This window comes from Alosa pseudoharengus, unplaced genomic scaffold (genome assembly GCF_046254945.1).
Source record: "Alosa pseudoharengus isolate Yale_2024_CS ecotype anadromous, Long Island Sound unplaced genomic scaffold, YU_APseudo_1.1 YU_APseudo_1.1_scf_19, whole genome shotgun sequence".
Classification (NCBI taxonomy): Eukaryota; Metazoa; Chordata; class Actinopteri; order Clupeiformes; family Clupeidae; genus Alosa; species Alosa pseudoharengus.
The window spans coordinates 29,076,798-29,096,855 of record NW_027468657.1 but is presented as its reverse complement, the minus strand read 5'-3'; the positions used below and the strand labels follow the sequence as shown (position 1 = coordinate 29,096,855).

Genomic DNA, 20,058 nt, shown 5'->3' with positions numbered 1-20,058 from the left:
TTATTTGCCCCAAGAAATGACAAGAAACAGGATTTTGTACTCACAGAAACAGATATATTTGTCTTTCGGACCTAGATGAAAGGGTTGCGAGTGTCAAATGATATGAGACAACAATATTTCAATAGCAGTCTGATAGACATCTATAAAAGAGGAGATTCCTGTAACACAACTTAAAAAGGGTGTAATGTAGTTTCCATGAAACCACATTTCCTTGTTCGTGAAAGTCCTACACAGACAAAGGATCCCTGTGCCTTGGGTTAACAGGAACCTTTTACAAATGATTCACTGGAAACCGTTTAGTGTTGCATAAAACACTTGAGGCACATTACACCGGCACTACTATTTAGGGACCACCCAACTAACATAATCAAATACAAATATCCAGCGAACTTGGCAGTATCGGTGCAAACCCAGAAATATCAAGTATTTATTGGAAACAATAATAGATGCCTTCGTATGCACAGCACACAGTGTAACCAGTCAAGTGAATTTCTTGTCCTTATAGATAGGCCACTGCCACTGGAATTAACAGGGTCTTAAACCCCCCACCCCCCAAAAAAAAAAAATCCTTAAAGAATCAGGCAATAGCAGGTTGAACTGCAGGCTCATCAGTAACAACAACATTGTCCATCTTTCCAGCACATTGTCGCTCAGAAGTTCTCCTTGTTGAAGTAAAACCTTGTTTTCCGGGGGTCTACGTCTGAGTACTTGACGCATTTCTTCTCCAGAGTCTTGGCCAAGACTGCAGGGCCGCAGAGAAAACTGCCGACCGTGGAACTGCAGGGAGAAAGGACGCAGGAAATGACATTATTCAGTGTGCCCTCTTCTCTAGATCTGCAGATATACAGTCGCTCAACAGGGAGGAAAGTATGGGAAAAACCTACGTGGGGTTCTCTTTGCGAATTTCCTCAAATTCTTTGTCCCAATTTGGTCTGCCATAGTGGGTCTTCTGCTTCAGTCCAGTGACAATATCTGTGTCCTCACCAAAATGAACCATTGCGTGCGTTGCCTACAAATACATTGCAATGATGCACAGGTGTGAAACCTTTTGTGAATCAATCAGTGTAACCACAAAGTGTACTTAAGCACTGTAGCACTTTAAATTTAGCACATTTTTACATAACTGTGACAATAAGGTAATAAACCACATCATTTTTGACAAGTTTCCAATTTTTTCCTGGAAACAGCCAGAACAGGACGTTTCAGGTGCAAATTTGTCACAGCCAGCCCAAGTCTGAAAGCCTAGCAACAGCTTGTGTACATGTGTACATACATGGCTTTTGTCCCAGCCTGTGAGGTAGAGCTTGTAAGTGAGGAAGTCGCCCATGCCTCTCTCCTCCATCTCCGACTCCAGCACCTGCAGGAGGTCGGCGAACCACTCGAAAGCGTGCGTCTCCCTGCACAGCCAGTAGAAGTAAATCTGCAACCAAGAAGGAGACCCCAAAAAGGCTATTTATAAACACAGCCTGCTACCCCACGCGTCATGGAACACCGAGCGCAACACAGTCCATTCCAGACACATTGAGATTGGAAACTGAACAGAAAGTCTCGCTGTACTGTCTGGCACTAACACCAGTTGGACAACATGCTTGTGAGCACTCTGTGACCTTCTTCACCAGCCAGCTCAAAGTCACATACCTTCCTTGTGCGCAGCTTGGGATTAGATTCCTTGAACTTGTACCAGATGGATTTCATGATGGAGGCGAAAGGGGTCACCCCAATCCCGGCCCCGACTAGCATGGCGACCTCGTAGTCAAACACATCCTCACTGGCAGTGCCAAAAGGGCCGTCCACTCCCATTCTGTGAGGGAGATGATGCATGTTTGGTACAGACTCAAAGCCTTCTTTCAATTGCATTGTGTTATAGTTTCATCTTTATTGGATTCACAGGAGCATACAAAATGCCACTTTGCTTGGTGCACTAATTTGATGTCTGGTTGGTTAAAAAAAAGAATATTCCAAAAATCAGGCATTATGATAAGTACTATAGTCTACATTTACCACAATATAGATCTTCTGGAACATATTATAAATCATTTGATATTAAGCACAATATGTTTGTTTCTGCATATAAAAATGATCATATGGAATCCTAATCATAGAATGATGTCAGCCAGAGAGGTGCTTCCTGTCCGAGACTAAACTCACTTTGGCCCCTGAGCTCCCTCGGGCAGCTGCTCCACCATGCTGATGAGTTTCTGCGTCCAGTCCCCAGCGGAGCGGATGTGCACGCTGAAAAAGTCCTCCTCGGGGGCCGAGGTCATGGTGAACGGGTGCCACTCCAGCTGCGAGATGGACGGGCAGTTGAGGAAGACGTACTGGCCGACGTCCATCTTGAAGCCTTTCTTCGTCAGCTGCAGCTCCAGCACTTTGGATGGCCGGATCACAATCTGAGAGAGAGACAAGGAAACGTAGTGATAATGTGTAAACACAGGTAAACCTATGGCATGCACGCTAATGTATTAATGACACCGATATTAACCATGACTCATGCATGTTAATATAGGATTAGAGAACGGTGTCCAGAACACCAAGGTCAAGAGATAGATTCTCAAGGAAGACACCCTACCTGTGCTTTACGTGTCTATAGACATCTATATAGACATTTTTGATGTTAAATGAATCAAATGTAAGGGTCTCTCCAGGACACACTTACCTTTCTGTATTCGACCTTCTGTGTGTAGCGAATGAAGCGCAGCAAACGCTCACACACGTAGAGGAACATTGGCCCAATCACCCACATCCAAGTCTATGTAGGAGACGAGTTAAAACATTTAAGACAAGATGAAAAAATTACCTGATTGTTTATGTATGTATGTATGTATGTATGGTAAATGTACTGTATTGTATATAAAATTGTCATTTATATATGTAGTGTCTACATGAGGCCCTAGCTGAACTTGACTGTGCTTGTCTTGGACCTCACCTGTGGGAATCCTCCAGCAAACTGAGGTATCGGGCACTCAGGAATTTGGCCCCATTGCTCAGGTCGACTAAAACAAAAACTTGTGTTATGTGGGGGATCTGTGGTCTTTTGATTCCGCACAATCCGCCTGGAAGAGGAAGCAAAGCGATTATTAAAGAAGGTATACCAGCCATGCCTGCTATAAATAGATATTTAGAAATAGAATTCATTGTATTATATATTGTATTTCAATGCAATTAACTTCAGTCAGCACTTTTGACAGCTTGGCTCATTAATGGGCAAGTGGTCACATGGAGAAAATTAACAACATATAATTTATTTATGAAAGTAGATCTATATTTATTTTATACCCCAGCCTCAACACAATAATCAATATATTTGTATGATGCCAAGATATAGGCTTATGGTTTTCCAGCATTAGTCATAATTCTAACTCTCCTGACGTAGTCGTCATCAACATGGGCTATAGGCTCTTTTAGCTGGCTGTTTGAAAATAGACAGAAACACTTGAAAAGAAAAAGACAGAAACACCTGTTCTCATCTGATAGTAATTTGTCCTTGATATACTATATTGTACAGTAACATTTTAATGTAATGCCTTTGTAATGCATATGTCTTTGTTGTCCTTTCCCAAATGTATCTTGGACATGAGCTTCCATTTTTGCTCCTTTTTTCCTCTACCCACATCAAATGAGGTTTTAAATGATCTACCAGCCAGGTTAAAATAAACTAAAGTGAATGTCCGATGATGTACTACCAGTTGTGTCTGACATGTCCACTTTCCTACAGTTACTACATGGCAATTATGTGGCTAAACAAACTGGACCCTTACCCTGCTCCATGGATGACCAGCCCAATGAAGAACACCACAAACAGGTGGTGCGTGTACCAGAAGACCTCAAAGTAGCTGCGGCGGATGACCTCCATGGAAGAGGTGATGATGAGAATGAGCGAGAGCGTGATGATGACCCCCGTGATCCCAGCCAATGAGGTGAACGCAAAAAGAGTGGGAGTCTGGGGGGGGGGGGGGGGGCAGAGCAGGGCAGAGCACATCGTACAGGTCAGAGCACATCGTACAGGTTAATCCCACGAGTCACTGAACTAAACAGCCAAATCTTAATGCATAAAACTACGTTGATTTCTCCAAACTTACAGTGGTGTTTGATCGAATAGGATTCAGGTAGGTGGTGTTGTCTTCGTCCTCCAGAGCAGACAGTGCATCACTCAGAGCATCATATTCCCCCCGGAAGCTGTTATAGTACCATTCCACATTCAGCAAATGTGCAACTGTGTGAACCGCTACAAACAAAATACAAATGGAGTACAATCAGGATTTGTTGTTAAAATGTTTGTTTATCCTATTTTACAGCAATGGCAAATAATGACATTGTGACCAATGGCAGAGGTACAGTTATGTTTATCAGTGGATTAATGACTAAATGGTGCATTCAGAGTTTGATTGACTTCTCAAGAGCACCAAGCCTAGAAGCTGCATTAACTTAAGAGTAAGATCCATTACAAGGAAGAAGCTTAAATTTTTTCTAGCTTTAGGAATGTGTATACAACATAAGGGTTAAAAAATAACAGATGACCTAAACAAGAAAGTGCTTTTTATCCTCTTCTAACACATGCCTGAAAACTGCCTATCCGAAAATCAGCTTTGTTTGCAGTTCACCTTTGGTCAATATTTGGCTTATTTTGGGGCTCTTTGGAATTTCAGTCGAGAAGACTTTCAGAAGGAGTTGCATGTGTTAAAAGCTGTATAAAGTGACAAAATCTTTCATAGGGAATGACTTCAAATTGTACATTTAAAATAAATGAAATATTTACCCGTCATTAAACCGATCATGTAAGCGGCGAGTTTGTGGAAACTGATATTATGGTCAATCTGTTTCCTCATGGTTCGCCCACAGCACTAAGACATAAGCAAGAGGAGAGCAGTTGTCATGAATACTTTTTCCAGACATACACGTTTCTCAGCAGGTAACTAACACACACACACACACACACACACACACACACACACACTCTCTCTTTCTCTCTCTCTCTCTCTCTCACTTACACTCACACAGACACACAGACACACACTCTCTCTCTCTCTCTCTCTTACACTCACACAGACACATACACTCTCTCTCTGTCTCTCTCTCTCACACTCACACAGACAAAAACACACAGACGCACACACACACACACACACACTCTCTCTCTCTCTCTCACTCACACACACACACACAAGACCAGTTTGTCACTTACCATGAAAGTTCCTCGTATGAGAGAGAGCAGGTTGCGGCAGACTGGCAGCAGAATGAGCATGCAGTTGAAGTTGAGCACAGCAGCAGGAGCACGAGCCCATGCCAGCGCAGACTGAAATCACACCACACCAATAATGCACGCATGCTCACCAACAGCCCCGATTCAAATCATTATCTGATCATTTTCCATCTCTACACCCATGTGTGTAAACTTACACCACGTCACGTTATTTATTTACAATATTTTGTTACAGCATCTGACATATGACATCTGTTACAGCATCTGACTGCTATATAACCTATGTTAATCAATGTCAAAAACATAGCCGTGTCTGCCATTTTTAGCTATCTGCTCATTCAATCGTAACTGGACAGTGTAGGCTAAGACTCCTTTTAAATTAAATAGGCCTACCATATATTCACCTTTTACTTTTAACAAATAGGCCTATATTGCTAATATTTTATTTGGCAGCTCTAACAATATCATTAATGATAAAACTCACCCCCAAAAGATGTCTTGTGTAGATGAACTGATCTCCCAGATCGTAAAAGAAATAGAACCAGACGAACAGAAATATGTTGATGCCCATCCATATGAACTGCAGAAAACACCAAGATAATTAGTCTACATCCAAAGGACATTTAAACACTATCGAAACCATTTCTCACAACAATAAAGTAAAAATACCGTCTTGATTAGTTTATAAATTGAACCTCGTCACGAAAAACGACAAAACAATGTGTTTACCAATAAGAAGGCGGTGAACCCGTGATTAATAATCCAATTCCCCATGTTCGCTCTGTAGACCAGCAGGCTACTTACAGGTGAATCGCATCCTTTATATAGGCTACCTGTCGCCGTCCTGTCCAGACTCCACCCCTCAGGTCAGTCCAGAGATTGATCCGAAACGAATGAGGACAACAGATAGGGGGAAAAAATAGCGTTGCGAAATGCAGGAATGTTCTTTTAAGTGCAAACGTGCAATTATCATACCTTAGCACAATAGACAATAGACAATAGAAGTCATTTTTAGTGACATTTAAAAAAACTGCTTCCCCTGATCATCCCCACGTAGCTAAAATGATGAAAGTTTTACAATAATTCCATCTCTATTTCCCTTGCATTCCATCAAGATTTGGGTCTCATCATCCCATCATACACATTAGAAAACATTTAATTGAAATGTGTATTGTATTGGATTACTTTGTTAAAATAAATAACACACAATGTTAAACAACCATTTGTTTATTTATGTATTTAATTATTCATTCATAAGGACATCATGAAGTAGTTTCAAGGCACTTCAAAAGAAAAATCAACTCAGTGTGAATCATTACAAGTATATACATACAACACCAATAACTTGGATCAACAGCAATTGTCACACATATAGCCTATACACAAATAAAAAAACTACTGTTGCATATTTATACAGTTTCAAGCCACTGATAACACATCAAAATTAAATTAAATATGGCAATTGTTACCAAACGTAAACTTGTAGGTCCCATGCATTTTCAACATACATTTTTCCCTCTCATACTCTGTCTCAAGAACACAACAAATTTCAGTGTTGAACTGTAAGGAAACAGTCGTTTTCTACCACCTCTCCATTGGCAGTGTTAATTTGAACTTAAAAGTGCACTCAGACACAGAGTGCTAATGCCTGCTTCAGAGACTGGAGCATGTCCACTGGTGTTGGTGTGAGAGGGGAGTAGTCTCGAGGGGGATGCCCCAGGTTACTAGGTTATTCCCACCAGAAAAGGCCACTTTTGGCTCCTGTCCCACACACCTGGACTGACGTGTTCGACACCATGCAGCCTTCGTGAAGGGAGCCTTTGTGCATCTCCAGCTCTGGAACATTCCTGCATTTCCTGTGGTCCACCGTCACTGGGCTATAAGGATCAATCATCTGAACTCCCTACACACTGTCCAGATGTGAACAATGCGAAAAACAAACTCAGGCTCAGCTCAATAATACAAACTGTCTGTGAAGCCATGTTAGACATTTAGACAAAAGAGATCAGCTCATTAAACGTGTATTTACATAACATCAACCAACAGAAAGATAATTCCATACCAGTCTGGCTTCCTCCCCCTCACTTCCCTGAGGTCAAATTGCTATCTTTCTAAGACTCCAGCAGGGGGCAGTATTGCACCATCTCCACCAACCTCAACTCTCAGTCAGTGGTGATTGTCCTCAACACAAGTACCATGTACTGTAACTCAGATTCAGTGTTGTGTGCTTACACAGTGTATGGCCCCAGTCAAGCCTCAACCTTCACCGAGTTATGATCAACTGTGTCAACAAGGTCTTCGACTCTGTCTGTTTCCCGATCTCCAATCTGATCAACGTGAGCATTAGGTGGAGGTTCGTCATCCGGCGGCAACTGTACCACCGATTCTGGTGGATGTTCCTTAGCAGGTTCTAGTAAAGGTTCTGGAGAGGCCTCCTCCTTGTCCTCTGTTAAAGAGGGTTCCCGCTGCTCCTCCACGTCCTTCTCCTTGGGCTTGCTGCGTCGGCAGCAGAAGCAGCTCAGGAAGTCCTCCACGTTGTGGTGGAAGAGGTTTCGGCACGGGTGGCAGAACTGGTAGAAGAGGAGCATGAAGAAGACGGCCAGGCCGTAGCACACCACCAGCTGCACCACCAGCAGCGGCGCGCACACGTACTCGTAGAAGTCCGACTTGTACAGGTACCAGAGCACGGTCAGCAGCACGTTCTCGGCGAAGCGCGCCGAGTAGTAGAGCGCCACGCGGTTCCAGCGCGGCTTCTTCTCGATCAGGTCGTGGTCGGCCAGGTTGAGCTGCACCGCCGACCAGCAGAAGACGTTGATGCAGGCGTACAGCAGCGTCACCATGCTCAGCACCACCACCGTGCCCACCTTGCTCAGGTCCTTCTCCACGTTCTCGGGCAGCGAGCCCCGCCGCACCCAGAACTCCACCCACGGCAGGAAGAAGAAGAAGAGCAGGTTGGCCAGGCCCACGGGGATGATCCAGAGGTTGAGAGCCGTGCAGAAGAGCACCAGGGAGACCACGCGCGTGGCGATCTCCAGCCCGCGCCACAGCACCATGCACAGGTAGGCGTGGGAACGCACGCGCACCTTGTACTCGTCGTACTTGATGTTGATGGCCAGCACACTGCACACCAGGGCACCGTAGGTGATGGAGACGAGTGTGATGATCATCAGAATGACTGGGGATTAGAGGAGGGGAGAGAAGAGAGTGGGTTAGATGGCCAGGGGAATCACCACCACCACCTAGTGCAGTGGACCAAGTCTACCTTTCTTGTCTGAACTGAGGTTACAATACAGTCAATAATTGTATGGTTCTGAAGGTACAATACATAGACAAAATTAAAGAAGAAAAGGCTAAATGTAAAGTAAAACATCTTGATAACTCAACAGAGACTCAAGAGAGAAAAGACAGAGCTCCAAAATAACTACTACAGTAACTGACATCTATTAGTAATATACCAATATGCCTAAACCCAACTGCACCTAAGCTTAAATGCAACAATGCATACTTTTCCTATTTTGGTGTAGACCAAGAAACCCAGCTATGTGAACACCGCTTCAGTAGAAGTCCCCTCCTAATTCCCCCTGCTGGGCTGATCCCAACATCTCCTGCCCTATATAAATACATACACCTGGCATGGAAGAAGACGTATTTCTCCTGGATGGTGACGTAGAGCTGCAGGGTGAGCTGTGGCGTGGAGCCCAGGAAGGCCTGGATGATGGCCGTGCGCTTGAAGGCGTTGCGGTGGACGGCCAGCCGGCGCTCCGAGTGGCCGATCTCCCACTCCATGGGCAGCCCCTTGCCTTTCTTCAGCTTCTTCTTGCGGCTGATGGTCACGTACGGCTCCTCCTGCCTCCCCGCCCGGCCGTACGTCACCAGCGCCTCGATGCACCTGCCGGACACCAGGGACAAAGGGAAGGAGGTCAGTACATGGTTGTGGTGAGGATCTCTTACTTGCACTGTTCAATAGAAGCTCTGTCAGTTCAACTGTTTGATTTAGACTTTGATTCTACTAGGTCAGTGCTAGAGAGGCTTCCATCTTTAATTGGGATTTCAAAGTGACAATCAAAACAAATAACCTGTTGCACAGTGTCAGTCCCCAAGTACACGTGGTGTCATTTTAATCCACAAGAGGGCACCTGCATGCAACGAATAGCAGCATTTCTCAGGCCTCTCTTCTTACTCACACTGTAACACTAGACAGGGGTGTGTTCAACAACCTCACCCTCCCTCCCTCTCTCTCAAGCACGGCTTCTTTCCGCAGTGGCATGAGCTGACAGCATATGCTAGTTTTGTTATGAGCTCATCCACACAACCACTGATAACAGCATTACTGTGACTGAAATACATTAGCGTTATACTGTAGAATGTCGTTTGCTCTGCTCCAAAGATACTGTATCTCCCACTGTCTTTTCCAAGCAGACTAATTTGATGTACTGAAAGAAGCAATCAAGCCTTCTCTGCCAGTCACGCTTCCTGTTCTTCCAGAGGGAAGAACCTTACACAATGACTACAGCCAACTATAGCAAATAGACAATGATTAAAAACTGGTATATTGAGCCACTGTCAGCATGAATGGCTCCAGGCTGTATAATGCAACCAAAACAAGAAAAGGATAGAGCTTAGATATGCTGCCAAAGCAAGCCCAACAGAATCCCTGCTGTGTTCGTGAGTAACTGCTACTGCCTCACCACATAGCCATGGAGAAAGAACACTGTCTCTGAAGTCAGCAGAAAACCTCATGGAAGAGTGTTTCAAAGGGTGTGTGTGTGTGTGTGTGTGTGTGTGTGTGTCTATTTGTGCTGGTACACAGATGACACAAAACTTGGTTCCTTCTTCAGAAGTTCCTTATCACTTGGTGAGACCAGATTGTGGAGATATTGAGGTTTATGGCTATGAGTCTGGCTGATACAGATGTTAGAGGCTGGTCACAAGTGCAGTGACAGCCAGATTTTACAGCTCTGCTTTTACAATACAATACAACACACTAAACACAACACAGACATTGTGAGACATTTATATTCAACAATGGTTCTTCAGAGGTGTAAAAGAAGGGTACAGTATGTGGGATGCGTTCAGTCAAAAGGAGAAGCCAAAACAAAACAAAAAACAAAATAAGTCATCCCATATGTGCAACTGTTACCACAACCCTGAAGTTCCTGGTGACTACAACTGCTGTGCAAGAGCCTTCTGCAATGCTGATATTGCAACAAACAATAACACCACTCAGCTCTGTACATATCAGATGATCAACTATGAGTCAATGACATATCTCCAATACAAAATTGGAAAGTATGGTATGCAACATTTTCCAGCATTCTTTACTTTTGAAGATATTTACCAAAATTAGTCTGGATTTGACCCAGATTTCTGATTCTGGTGTTCACAACTGGGACCAATCTTTTACAACACCTCTTTTTTAACTTAAACACTTTAACATCAAATCCAAATCACACTGGAAGGTAAGCAAGGCAAGTCAAAGCGACTTTCACCCTAAACATGAAGTAAGAGATATCTAATAATCTCATAATGACACATAACGTGTAATGAATCATATCTACATTAGCCATATAACGGGTAAGTTATACACAGAAAAGTTAAAACTATATCCAGTTCACAAGTCTCTAACTTATAATATTAACTCCAACAGCAGCGTACAGATTGTTTTTAACTGACCATTTCAATACACTGTGCCTCATGTTGAAATACAAAACATGCAAATTCCACAACAAGGCACATGAGATAAGGACTATAATAGTGTTTCAATCTGACATGCTGCTATGCTTGACAGTGCTTGTGTCAAGATTCACCTCAGACGAACACTCGAACTGAAGACTAAAAACAAAATACTCAACCCTTTCGCCAATTAAATAACATGAGCAGCTGAACAAGCATACATGGTCACTTGCGAAACCTTGGGCCTTGGCGTTACCCGGGTAACGGGTGGGAAGTGGCAACAACAGAGGCAGCTCTGTGGCACCGAGGAGCTGTTATCGTGGAGATGGCCGCACGTCTCTGAGCTGATGCTTTGTTTGCGGAGGGCAGGATAATGGCTACGGAGGTCCCTCCGCTCAGCATCTCGGACAGCTGTGTTAGGCCTCCGCGAGCATCCCCAGGCCTGGCTCTCTCTTATGCTATGAAAACTCAACAGACACTGGATTGGACTGGCATTTGTGGACACACAAACTGGATTGAACTGGCGTTACAAAGTCATAGCAGACAAAGACAATACACAGAGACAACACTGTCATTGTCTTTCCAAAACTAACATGTAGCCAACTGGAGAGTCAGAGAGCATTCTGTAGTTGCTTTTTTTCATGAGAAAGTTCTAAGCACTAACCACTTCTGTCTGATATGAGGAGGCAAAAACACACTGCATGTTATAGCTAATATTTTCTCACCAGGCGACACCACAACTCTACAGGCCTAGATTGACAGCAGGGTTGAGACAGGAAGCTCTGCCTGGGTTATGATATGCAGCTTCCTTGGAGGAGTACAGAGAATGGCGTCCCTCTTGGCCTCCTGACTGGTGGGTGGACATAATTACAGAGCCATCTGTTTAGCTCCAGCTCACAGTGACTCCCTGCTCACCCCGACGTTTGACAGCTCCGTAAACCGGGAAAGGAAGGGTGTAACGGGCCAGAAGTGCATTTTCTCTGTGCAAGCAAAATGCGCTGGATGCTCTTAAAACCTGCCCTCTAATGGCAGTCTCCGACTACTCAGCAGATTTAATCAAACAGTAGACTGCCTGAACGCTGGGCTTCAGTGGACCTCTTAGAGTAATGGATCCACTAATCATTTCCACCATCGTTACACAAATGAATTATGAACTGCAAAAGGCAACATTCTGCCTACCTAAGTGGTCTGGTGGGGAAAAAGTGGAAAAATCATTATGAGTAGTTCCACGTACATGGAAACTCTTTGTAAGACACAGTGATAGACATACACAGAGGCTAATGGATCTATGATATACATTAATGTCTATATATTCCACTTTACACTAGCATTCATTCATAAAAAAGTAATTTGATTTGGTCTATTTGGTACCTCTGGTACCTCCTATTGGTTGTAGGTCTACTGCTGTGATCACATCTGTATGCACTGTACACTGGCCATGAGGAATCCTACTGAGGGGGTGAGTGCAAGTCAGAACCAGCTGTCCCTTAAATGGGAAAAAATGCCAGCGTGCAACGAGAGCTGGGTTCACAGAAAGTATTCAAATCTCTACTGGAAACTACACACTGTGGGAGGGGCTGGGAGCTACACACAGGCTTCACAGCATTTATAGGGCATAGCTAACATGTTACACCCAAAGGGCCGATGCACATTCTTGAGGCATTTCTCCTGAGTGACTTGACTTGTAATTCTGAAGAGTTTTGGTTTACAGGAAATGGAAACACTTCATCGCTGATGTAAATGTATATTTGAGTGTCAGCAGTTCAAAAGAGGACAGTGGTTCCAGTGCACCTGGAACGGTTTGGTTACATACACTGAATAACAACTTCTTGCTAAGCCAACCCCCTCCTTGTAGGCTAAGCACTGGTCTAAACAACTTTTGACTCCACCCTGAAAGTGGCACCTGAAAAGTGAGTCACTATGTATATTGGACAGGCCTGAGCACATTTTACAAGCACCATAGTCCACATACCATAAAGGCCTATTCAAAAGTCTGCAAACCAGAGTAGAGTTGTGGAACAAAAACAAGTAAGGACTGCAATGAAAAATGTCAAACAAAATGAATGAATATTAAAATAAGGTTAAGTATGCTGAAGTTCCCAAAAATATACACGACTTCAAAGATATGCTATCTGCAATGTGCTTGTTGGACCTGGGCTGGGACAACGGTCTCCACCTTTAGTGGTTAGCAAGGTTCCATGCATGTGAACCATGCAGCCTCATACTCATAAAGCTCGCTGGTGGTTTAAGAATAGTTTAGTATGAGACAGACCACATTCAAAACCTGTGCCATGATGCCCGGATTACCTTATCAATGGCCCCAACATCAGCATGTGCATGAACAGGACCAGGGGCCTGTCCATGCCCAAATCCCTGTGAATGAAGGTCAGCGTCAGCTGAATCAGCACCGCCGGTATAAGCATGAAGGCGATGGTCAAGCCCATCCAAGTATCGTCTTCGCTGTCATGGTACAGTTTGCTGAGTATAGACGCGCAAACTACCTCAGCACACCAAAGCACTGTGGCAAGTATCACGCTGAGGGGTAGATGGACTTGGCTGTGGTTGATGACCAAGACGACGTCTCCGTTTTCGGGCTTGGATGCCGGCTGGGGGTGCTGCTGCGGCTGGACCTCCACGATTTCATTTTCCGCCGCTGTGTCTTTCCTCTCCATTAGCCTACAGTAGCCTACGGAGCTCCAAATATGAGGCTGGATGACTGAAAACCCGACGAAGTCATTCAAAAGTTTTCACTGTTTCAAACAGTCCCAGACATTGTTTCTACAAGCATGTTAAAACACGAGAGGATTGAAGAACTGAAGAAGGAAACGCGTGTACGTTCTATCCCTAGAAACTTTGATGCAAAAAGTCCATTAGAAACATTAGAAATACAGGTTGATCCCTTGGCGAAACTGTTTGCTTGATACATAGTATCTCATTGTGGGTTCCTTGCTGGGGCGTCAAAAGAGAAGACCGTAGGCCCTATTGTTCATTCGCTTATTTTAAGATGACGTCACCTACATTATCATATGAAACCACTTCCCATCAGGTCAATTTTGATGAATAGTGCATGTAAACACAAACACGAAGTTGCCTCCGAGCCTACAGAAGCACCGTCCGTCCTTTTCAAAATTACAGAAAAGTTGCAGCGTTCAATTGTTCGCACCCGCACAAGCAGGCAGCGGTGAAATATCGCGTGTTGCCAGCCGCTACCGTGTCCGTCATGACCACAAAACGAAACCATGTAAGCCTTTAAGACTCATTTCCACGAAGTTCATCTGTGGGTCCAAATTGGAATCAAAGTCAAACTTTAAAGCCAGGTGTGTCCACGATTCCACACACTGCATGCATGCACTGACAAGTCAACCCGATCGCCTGTCCTGTATCCGCCGGGTCCTAGAGTCCTGTGAATTCAAACAGGCTACCGCACAGCTGTGCCCGAGAAGACACTATGCGTCTATTTTTATGCCATGCTATTTAGGGTAGGGGTTTTTAATAAAAACTCTGTTTGAAGCGGCCTATGGCGGGGAAATAAGTATAAACGCGAAAGCTGTTTCAATTCCCCTTCCTAATTTAAAAAAACTGTTTGGTGTTAAAAAGTGAAACCTACGGAGCCCCTAAGGGGACATGAGCAAAACGAAATCTAAAGTTTAGTTTCATGTGCTCATGTCAAACTTTCATGTGCTCACCTGAAACTTTCATGTGCGCATGTGAAAGTTTCGTGTGCGCACGCAAAACCTTTTCACATGAAACTTTCATGTGCGCACATGAAAGTTTCAGGTGAGCACATGAAAGTTTCACGTGAGCACATGAAACTAAACTTTAGATTTTTTTTGCTCATGTCCCCTTAGGGGCTCCATAGAAACCAGTCTTGTTTTACTGAGATATTTTATTTTATTTTAAGTATATATTTTGGGCTTTTTATGCCTTTAATTATAGGACAGTGGAGAGTGACAGGAAATGAATGGGAGAGAGAGCAGGGGTGGGATCCGGAAAGGACCACGGGGCGGGAATCGAACCCGGGTTGCCGGCGTACGGTGCAGGTGCCCCAGCCAGTTGCGCCACAGCTGGGGCCATTTTATTTTATTTTATTTAATCAAGAACTATTAGGGTCTTAGAAAGGAAATTGCATTCCCATATTTAGGCATGATTTGAAACACTCAATGGATAAATATAATTTTGGAAACTGTTCAAAGAGTCAAAGTCAAAGTCTGCTTTGTTGTCAATTTCTTCACATGCCCAGACATACAAAGAGATCGAAATTACGTTTCTCACTATCCCACGGTGAAGACCAGACATATTTTACCAATTAAGTCCACAGACAAACATAACATTCAAGTAAACAATAAATGAGTAAAAAAGAAGGCACATACAATGAAGAAATAAGAGCAGCAAAGAGGCACATTTATCTAACCTATTATGGCTCAATTTACTTTGGCTGAGCCTCTAACAAATTCCATGATGTTTCCATGAAGTTGAACCCCAGTTGAACACTTCTCAAAATACTAGCCTAAGTCCTAAGGGATACACACAAGTAATACACAGGGCAGGGACACTGGAACATAAAGGCATAGGGGTAGTCCACCGTTCTCTCCCAAATCTTTTTACAAATGATTATTCGATTATTACACCAGGGGCGCCGTACTGGGGGTAAAACCAGTACTGATTACTAGGGCCCCAAGGGGATGGAGGGCCCTTGAAAAGTCTGGAATATATACATATGGGGGGCCATCAGGACTGCCTATGCATAGGGCCCAGGATCTTGTGCTACACCCCTGATTACACCACACTATGGAGATGACCAGTTTCTGGTATTTAGGGACAGCTTGCTTCCCCATTTGTTTTTACAGGAAACATTGCAGTGGGATCACTGACTAAATGCTACTTTCTGCAGTTTCTGAAAGCTGAAGTATTGTTCAAGCACATATTTTCTATCGGCCCATGTTTTAGCCAGGATGTTGGCTCTGTACACAAAGAGGGGTCTGCCTTCCTCAGATTCCTTTTAGGTCGTCTGCAGCGTTTGGCTCAGGTTCAATGTCAGGCTGCACTGTGAGTCAGCCAGACAGTTCTAGGGCTTCTCTGTTGACTTCCACCAAACCCTTTGTATTGCACTGGAAGCAGCACTTAGTATTTTGATCACCCCTAGCTCAGCACTCTCTGTTTACCTTTCATGAAGTAAGGAGACTTGGGCGTGTAAGAGCTGTAAATTCTCCAGGAAGAATGTAAAACGACTTTTTTTTTATATTGATTTAAGCTATCGAGTTTTGTGTGTTTGCGCAATTGTGAAAAAGCAAACATGAGCTGGTAAAGTAGGAATCTGTATGGGGAAGAAGATTAGGGCCACCACCTGTTCAGTTCAGTGTTAGTTCTGTTTGAATGTGGTTGTTATTCTAATCCAAATCAAATAGGAGCTTTCATTCCCCCCAGTGTTTTGCATGACCTGCTCAGGACTAGTATTGTTACACTGCTAAAGTGGGCGTTTGTTAGAGGAGGAAGGCAGTGAATCTCAGTCATTATAAGTCTATATTTATTTATCCAAAACAAATCAAATTAACTTCATGTCCATAATCACAGAGATATTTTTTATTATGATCCACATGTACTTCTGTTCACCTCATGTTTTCTTATGCTCACTGAAAAATAGAATAGAGAAGGTCAAATACACATGATCAGCAAGAAATGACCGCAAATCACTGTGGTCACTCTGTATAAGTATATATACTTTTTTGATCCCGTGAGGGAAATTTGGTCTCTGCATTTAACCCAATCGGTGAATTAGTGAAACACAAACAGCACACAGTGATCACACAGTGAGGTGAAGCACACACTTCAGCCGCGGCCCACTGGTCGGGGCTCAAACCGGCAACCCTCCGGTTACAAGTCCAGAGTGCTAACCAGTAGGCCACGGCTGCCCGTTTCCCCTTTTTCGGCTGGTGTTTCCCCTTTTGTCCCCTCACTGTCACCTCAGTTCAGAGTGAGTGAGTGTAGTTTCTTATGAATGGTTTCAGAGTTGTCAGCTCAGGTGGGCCAAGGCAAGTGGCTCTTGTTTGCGTTATGTCTATAGAATGTTGCCATGTAGGCTGGTTTGCCAGCTTGACACCTGGGAGGCCCGGTACTTCCCTCTCAAGGAAGCCAACCGAGATCAAGACCGATGCACTCATACTGAAACCGCCTGTCAGTCTTAACAGCTCCACCTCTCTCGCAGTCGAGTGGGTGTAGCCAGCCTGTGTGACTGATGGCTCTTCAGTCCACCTGGGGGCATAGGCTCAGACCGCAGGCTGAGACATAATCTGGTTAAAGTATGCTGTAACAGGACCCGCTGGAGGAAAACACCCGCCAAGTGGGCGCAAAGAACAATATTCGCTGTGAACAGAAGTATATGTGGTGATTTGTTTGAAAGGTGCATATTACTTATTTAGCGCAGAATGTGAAGAAGAAATTTGAGAACACAAAATACCGGTACACTAAGACAGTCAAATGTTGTATAATAGGCTTATATTAATATCTCTATTCCAGGAAAAATATCAGTGCAAGTGAAAATGCAACAGCAGATAGGCATATGTGTGTTTGTGTGTGTATAGTGTAATGTAGTAGTGTAGTGAAGTGTGAGTGTCCAATTACTGATCCCTCTCTAGCCCGCTATGTGTGTGGTGTCCAGTCCAACTGGACGATCGACTCAGATGAGAGAACTCTCTGATTGGATCTAATGACTTAAGGGGATGAAACCAGAGAGATGAAAAAGGCAGTGACAAAGAAAGGAAGAAAGGAATAGACTCTTGGGGGTCATTTGCTGACATCACACCCTGCAGAGTAGTCACAGGCACTAGAACCACATTAATATGATTTGATATGGAGGCGGCAGAGGGCCTGTTTCCGGGTATGTTGTTGCTGTAAACATTTAGACAGGGGCTACTTTCTGTTTACAGCCTAAGGACCCATTGGGCAGGAAGCCAGTTCCCGCAAATGCCAATTCGGTCATTTGCTTGAAAACTCATGACACATCCACTGTCTATCATTTTAAATAAAAATCTCACAGACCTCACAAGAAGGCAGGATTTACAGCCCTCTAGTGGCAAGCACAGGATACAGCAGCATACATTGTCACAATTTGTGCCATTACAATTGGTTTTATGCGAATAGCCTATAATAACATTAGGAATCTTGGAACTAGTCATTACAGCATTATTTCATTAAAACACAATGCAGTTTGCAGTGTACTAAAGTGGGTACATCCCTGTGCAATATCACTTAAATGTGAATTGGTTCCAAAATTGTAAAATAAATTAGTTAATCCTGTACACATTCTGAATCCATCCAATGGAAGAGGTCCAGAGAGCCATTTAGGATAGAAATTTTTAAATTCTCGTGTTCTCCTTCAAGTACAGAGGCTATCATAACTATAACTATATAACTATACATAACCCAGTCAGCACGCCTTTCATTACTGAGATGAACATATTATTTATTCAATACTTCCTTTGTCTACCTATATTATTATGACAAGAGTCCTACTCAGTATGTTTTCTCTGCCCCTGGCTGTTTGTCTGGAGGCTTTGTGTTTCTCTACCCTTCCCTTTAAAGCCCAAATGTGTTCAACTGGATTCAAATCAGGCAACATACTTGGCCAGGTTATAGTTTTCACATTTTTCTTCTTCAGAAACTCGATTGATTTTCACAGTATGCTTTGGCTGACCATCATGCTGGAATAATTGGGAGATATATTCTCTTCCAGGATTTTGATATATCCACAGGTATTCATGCTGCCTATAATACTGACTGGAGTGTGTTACAGAATGGAGAGGACTTGGAGGAGGTCACACAGTGCACAACTGACTACCTGAACTTCTGCATGGACATTGTTGTTCCCACCAGAACTGTACGCTGCTTTCCCAACAACAAGCCTTGGATAACCAGCAATGTCAAGACTCTTCTCAACAGGAAAAAGATGGAGTTCAGAGAGGGGGACATGGCAGAGCTGAGGCGCGTGCAAGGGGAATTCAAATTCAAGCTGAAGGAAGCTAAGGAGGATTACAGAAAGAAGGTGGAACAGAAGCTGCAGGAAAACAACTTGAAGGAGACATGGGACTGCATGAAGGTTATCACTGGCCTGAAGAAGAACAGCAGCTCTGTGGAGGGGGACCTGGACAGGGCGAACCAGTTGAACCACTTCTACAACAGGTTTGACTGCCCTGCTCCAGCTCCAATGGCGGTGGTCTGTCCACCATCCTCCAGCCCCCACCCTCACACCCCCTCAATACCAGCGCAATACTCACCTCCATCATCACAGGCTATCATACCCCCACCATCACTGGATTTTGCACCCCTCCCCCACATGGCGATCACAGGGAACTGTGCTCTCTCCAGTCCTGTTCACCCTGTACACATCTGACTTCTGCTACAACACCGAGTCATGCCACATTCAGAAGTTTTCTGATGATACTGCAATTGTGGGGTGTATCAGGAACGGGCAGGAGGAGGAGTACAGGAGCCTGGTGGAGGACTTTGTGCAATGGTGCAAACTCAATCATCTTCAACTTAACACTTCAAAGACCAAGGAGATGGTGGTGGATTAGATCCAATCAGATGAGAGAACTCTCTGATTGGATCTAATGACTTAAGGGGATGAAACCAGAGAGATGAAAAAGGCAGTGACAAAGAAAGGAAGAAAGGAATAGACTCTTGGGGGTCATTGGCTGACATCACACCCTGCAGAGTAGTCACAGGCACTAGAACCACATTAATATGATTTGATATGGAGGCGGCAGAGGGCCTGTTTCCGGGTATGTTGTTGCTGTAAACATTTAGACAGGGGCTACTTTCTGTTTACAGCCTAAGGACCCATTGGGCAGGAAGCCAGTTCCCGCAAATGCCAATTCGGTCATTTGCTTGAAAACTCATGACACATCCACTGTCTATCATTTTAAATAAAAATCTCACAGACCTCACAAGAAGGCAGGATTTACAGCCCTCTAGTGGCAAGCACAGGATACAGCAGCATACATTGTCACAATTTGTGCCATTACAATTGGTTTTATGTGAATAGCCTATAATAACATTAGGGATCTTGGAACTAGTCATTACAGCATTATTTCATTAAAACACAATGCAGTTTGCAGTGTACTAAAGTGGGTACATCCCTGTGCAATATCACTTAAATGTGAATGGTTCCAAAATTGTAAAATAAATTA

General features: G+C 43.8%; 2 protein-coding genes across 2 annotated transcripts; both read right to left on the bottom strand.

Moving 5' to 3' along the window:
• Positions 1-32: 32 nt before the first annotated feature.
• Positions 33-5,992, bottom strand: nox1 (NADPH oxidase 1). Its single transcript, XM_076292217.1, has 13 exons — positions 5,930-5,992; positions 5,685-5,780; positions 5,183-5,293; positions 4,757-4,841; positions 4,080-4,225; positions 3,759-3,940; positions 2,927-3,053; positions 2,657-2,749; positions 2,149-2,390; positions 1,639-1,801; positions 1,274-1,420; positions 885-1,009; positions 33-777 (listed from the first exon to the last, which is right to left on the bottom strand). Exons 1-13 carry the CDS (start codon positions 5,972-5,974, stop codon positions 651-653), a joined length of 1,689 nt encoding a protein of 562 aa, XP_076148332.1. The 5' UTR covers positions 5,975-5,992; the 3' UTR covers positions 33-650.
• A 419-nt stretch (positions 5,993-6,411) lies between these two features.
• On the bottom strand, positions 6,412-14,301 carry xkrx (XK related X-linked). The gene is made up of 3 exons (XM_076292216.1): positions 13,181-14,301; positions 8,827-9,089; positions 6,412-8,375 (listed from the first exon to the last, which is right to left on the bottom strand). Exons 1-3 carry the CDS (start codon positions 13,543-13,545, stop codon positions 7,450-7,452), a joined length of 1,554 nt encoding a protein of 517 aa, XP_076148331.1. The 5' UTR covers positions 13,546-14,301; the 3' UTR covers positions 6,412-7,449.
• Positions 14,302-20,058: the final 5,757 nt, after the last annotated feature.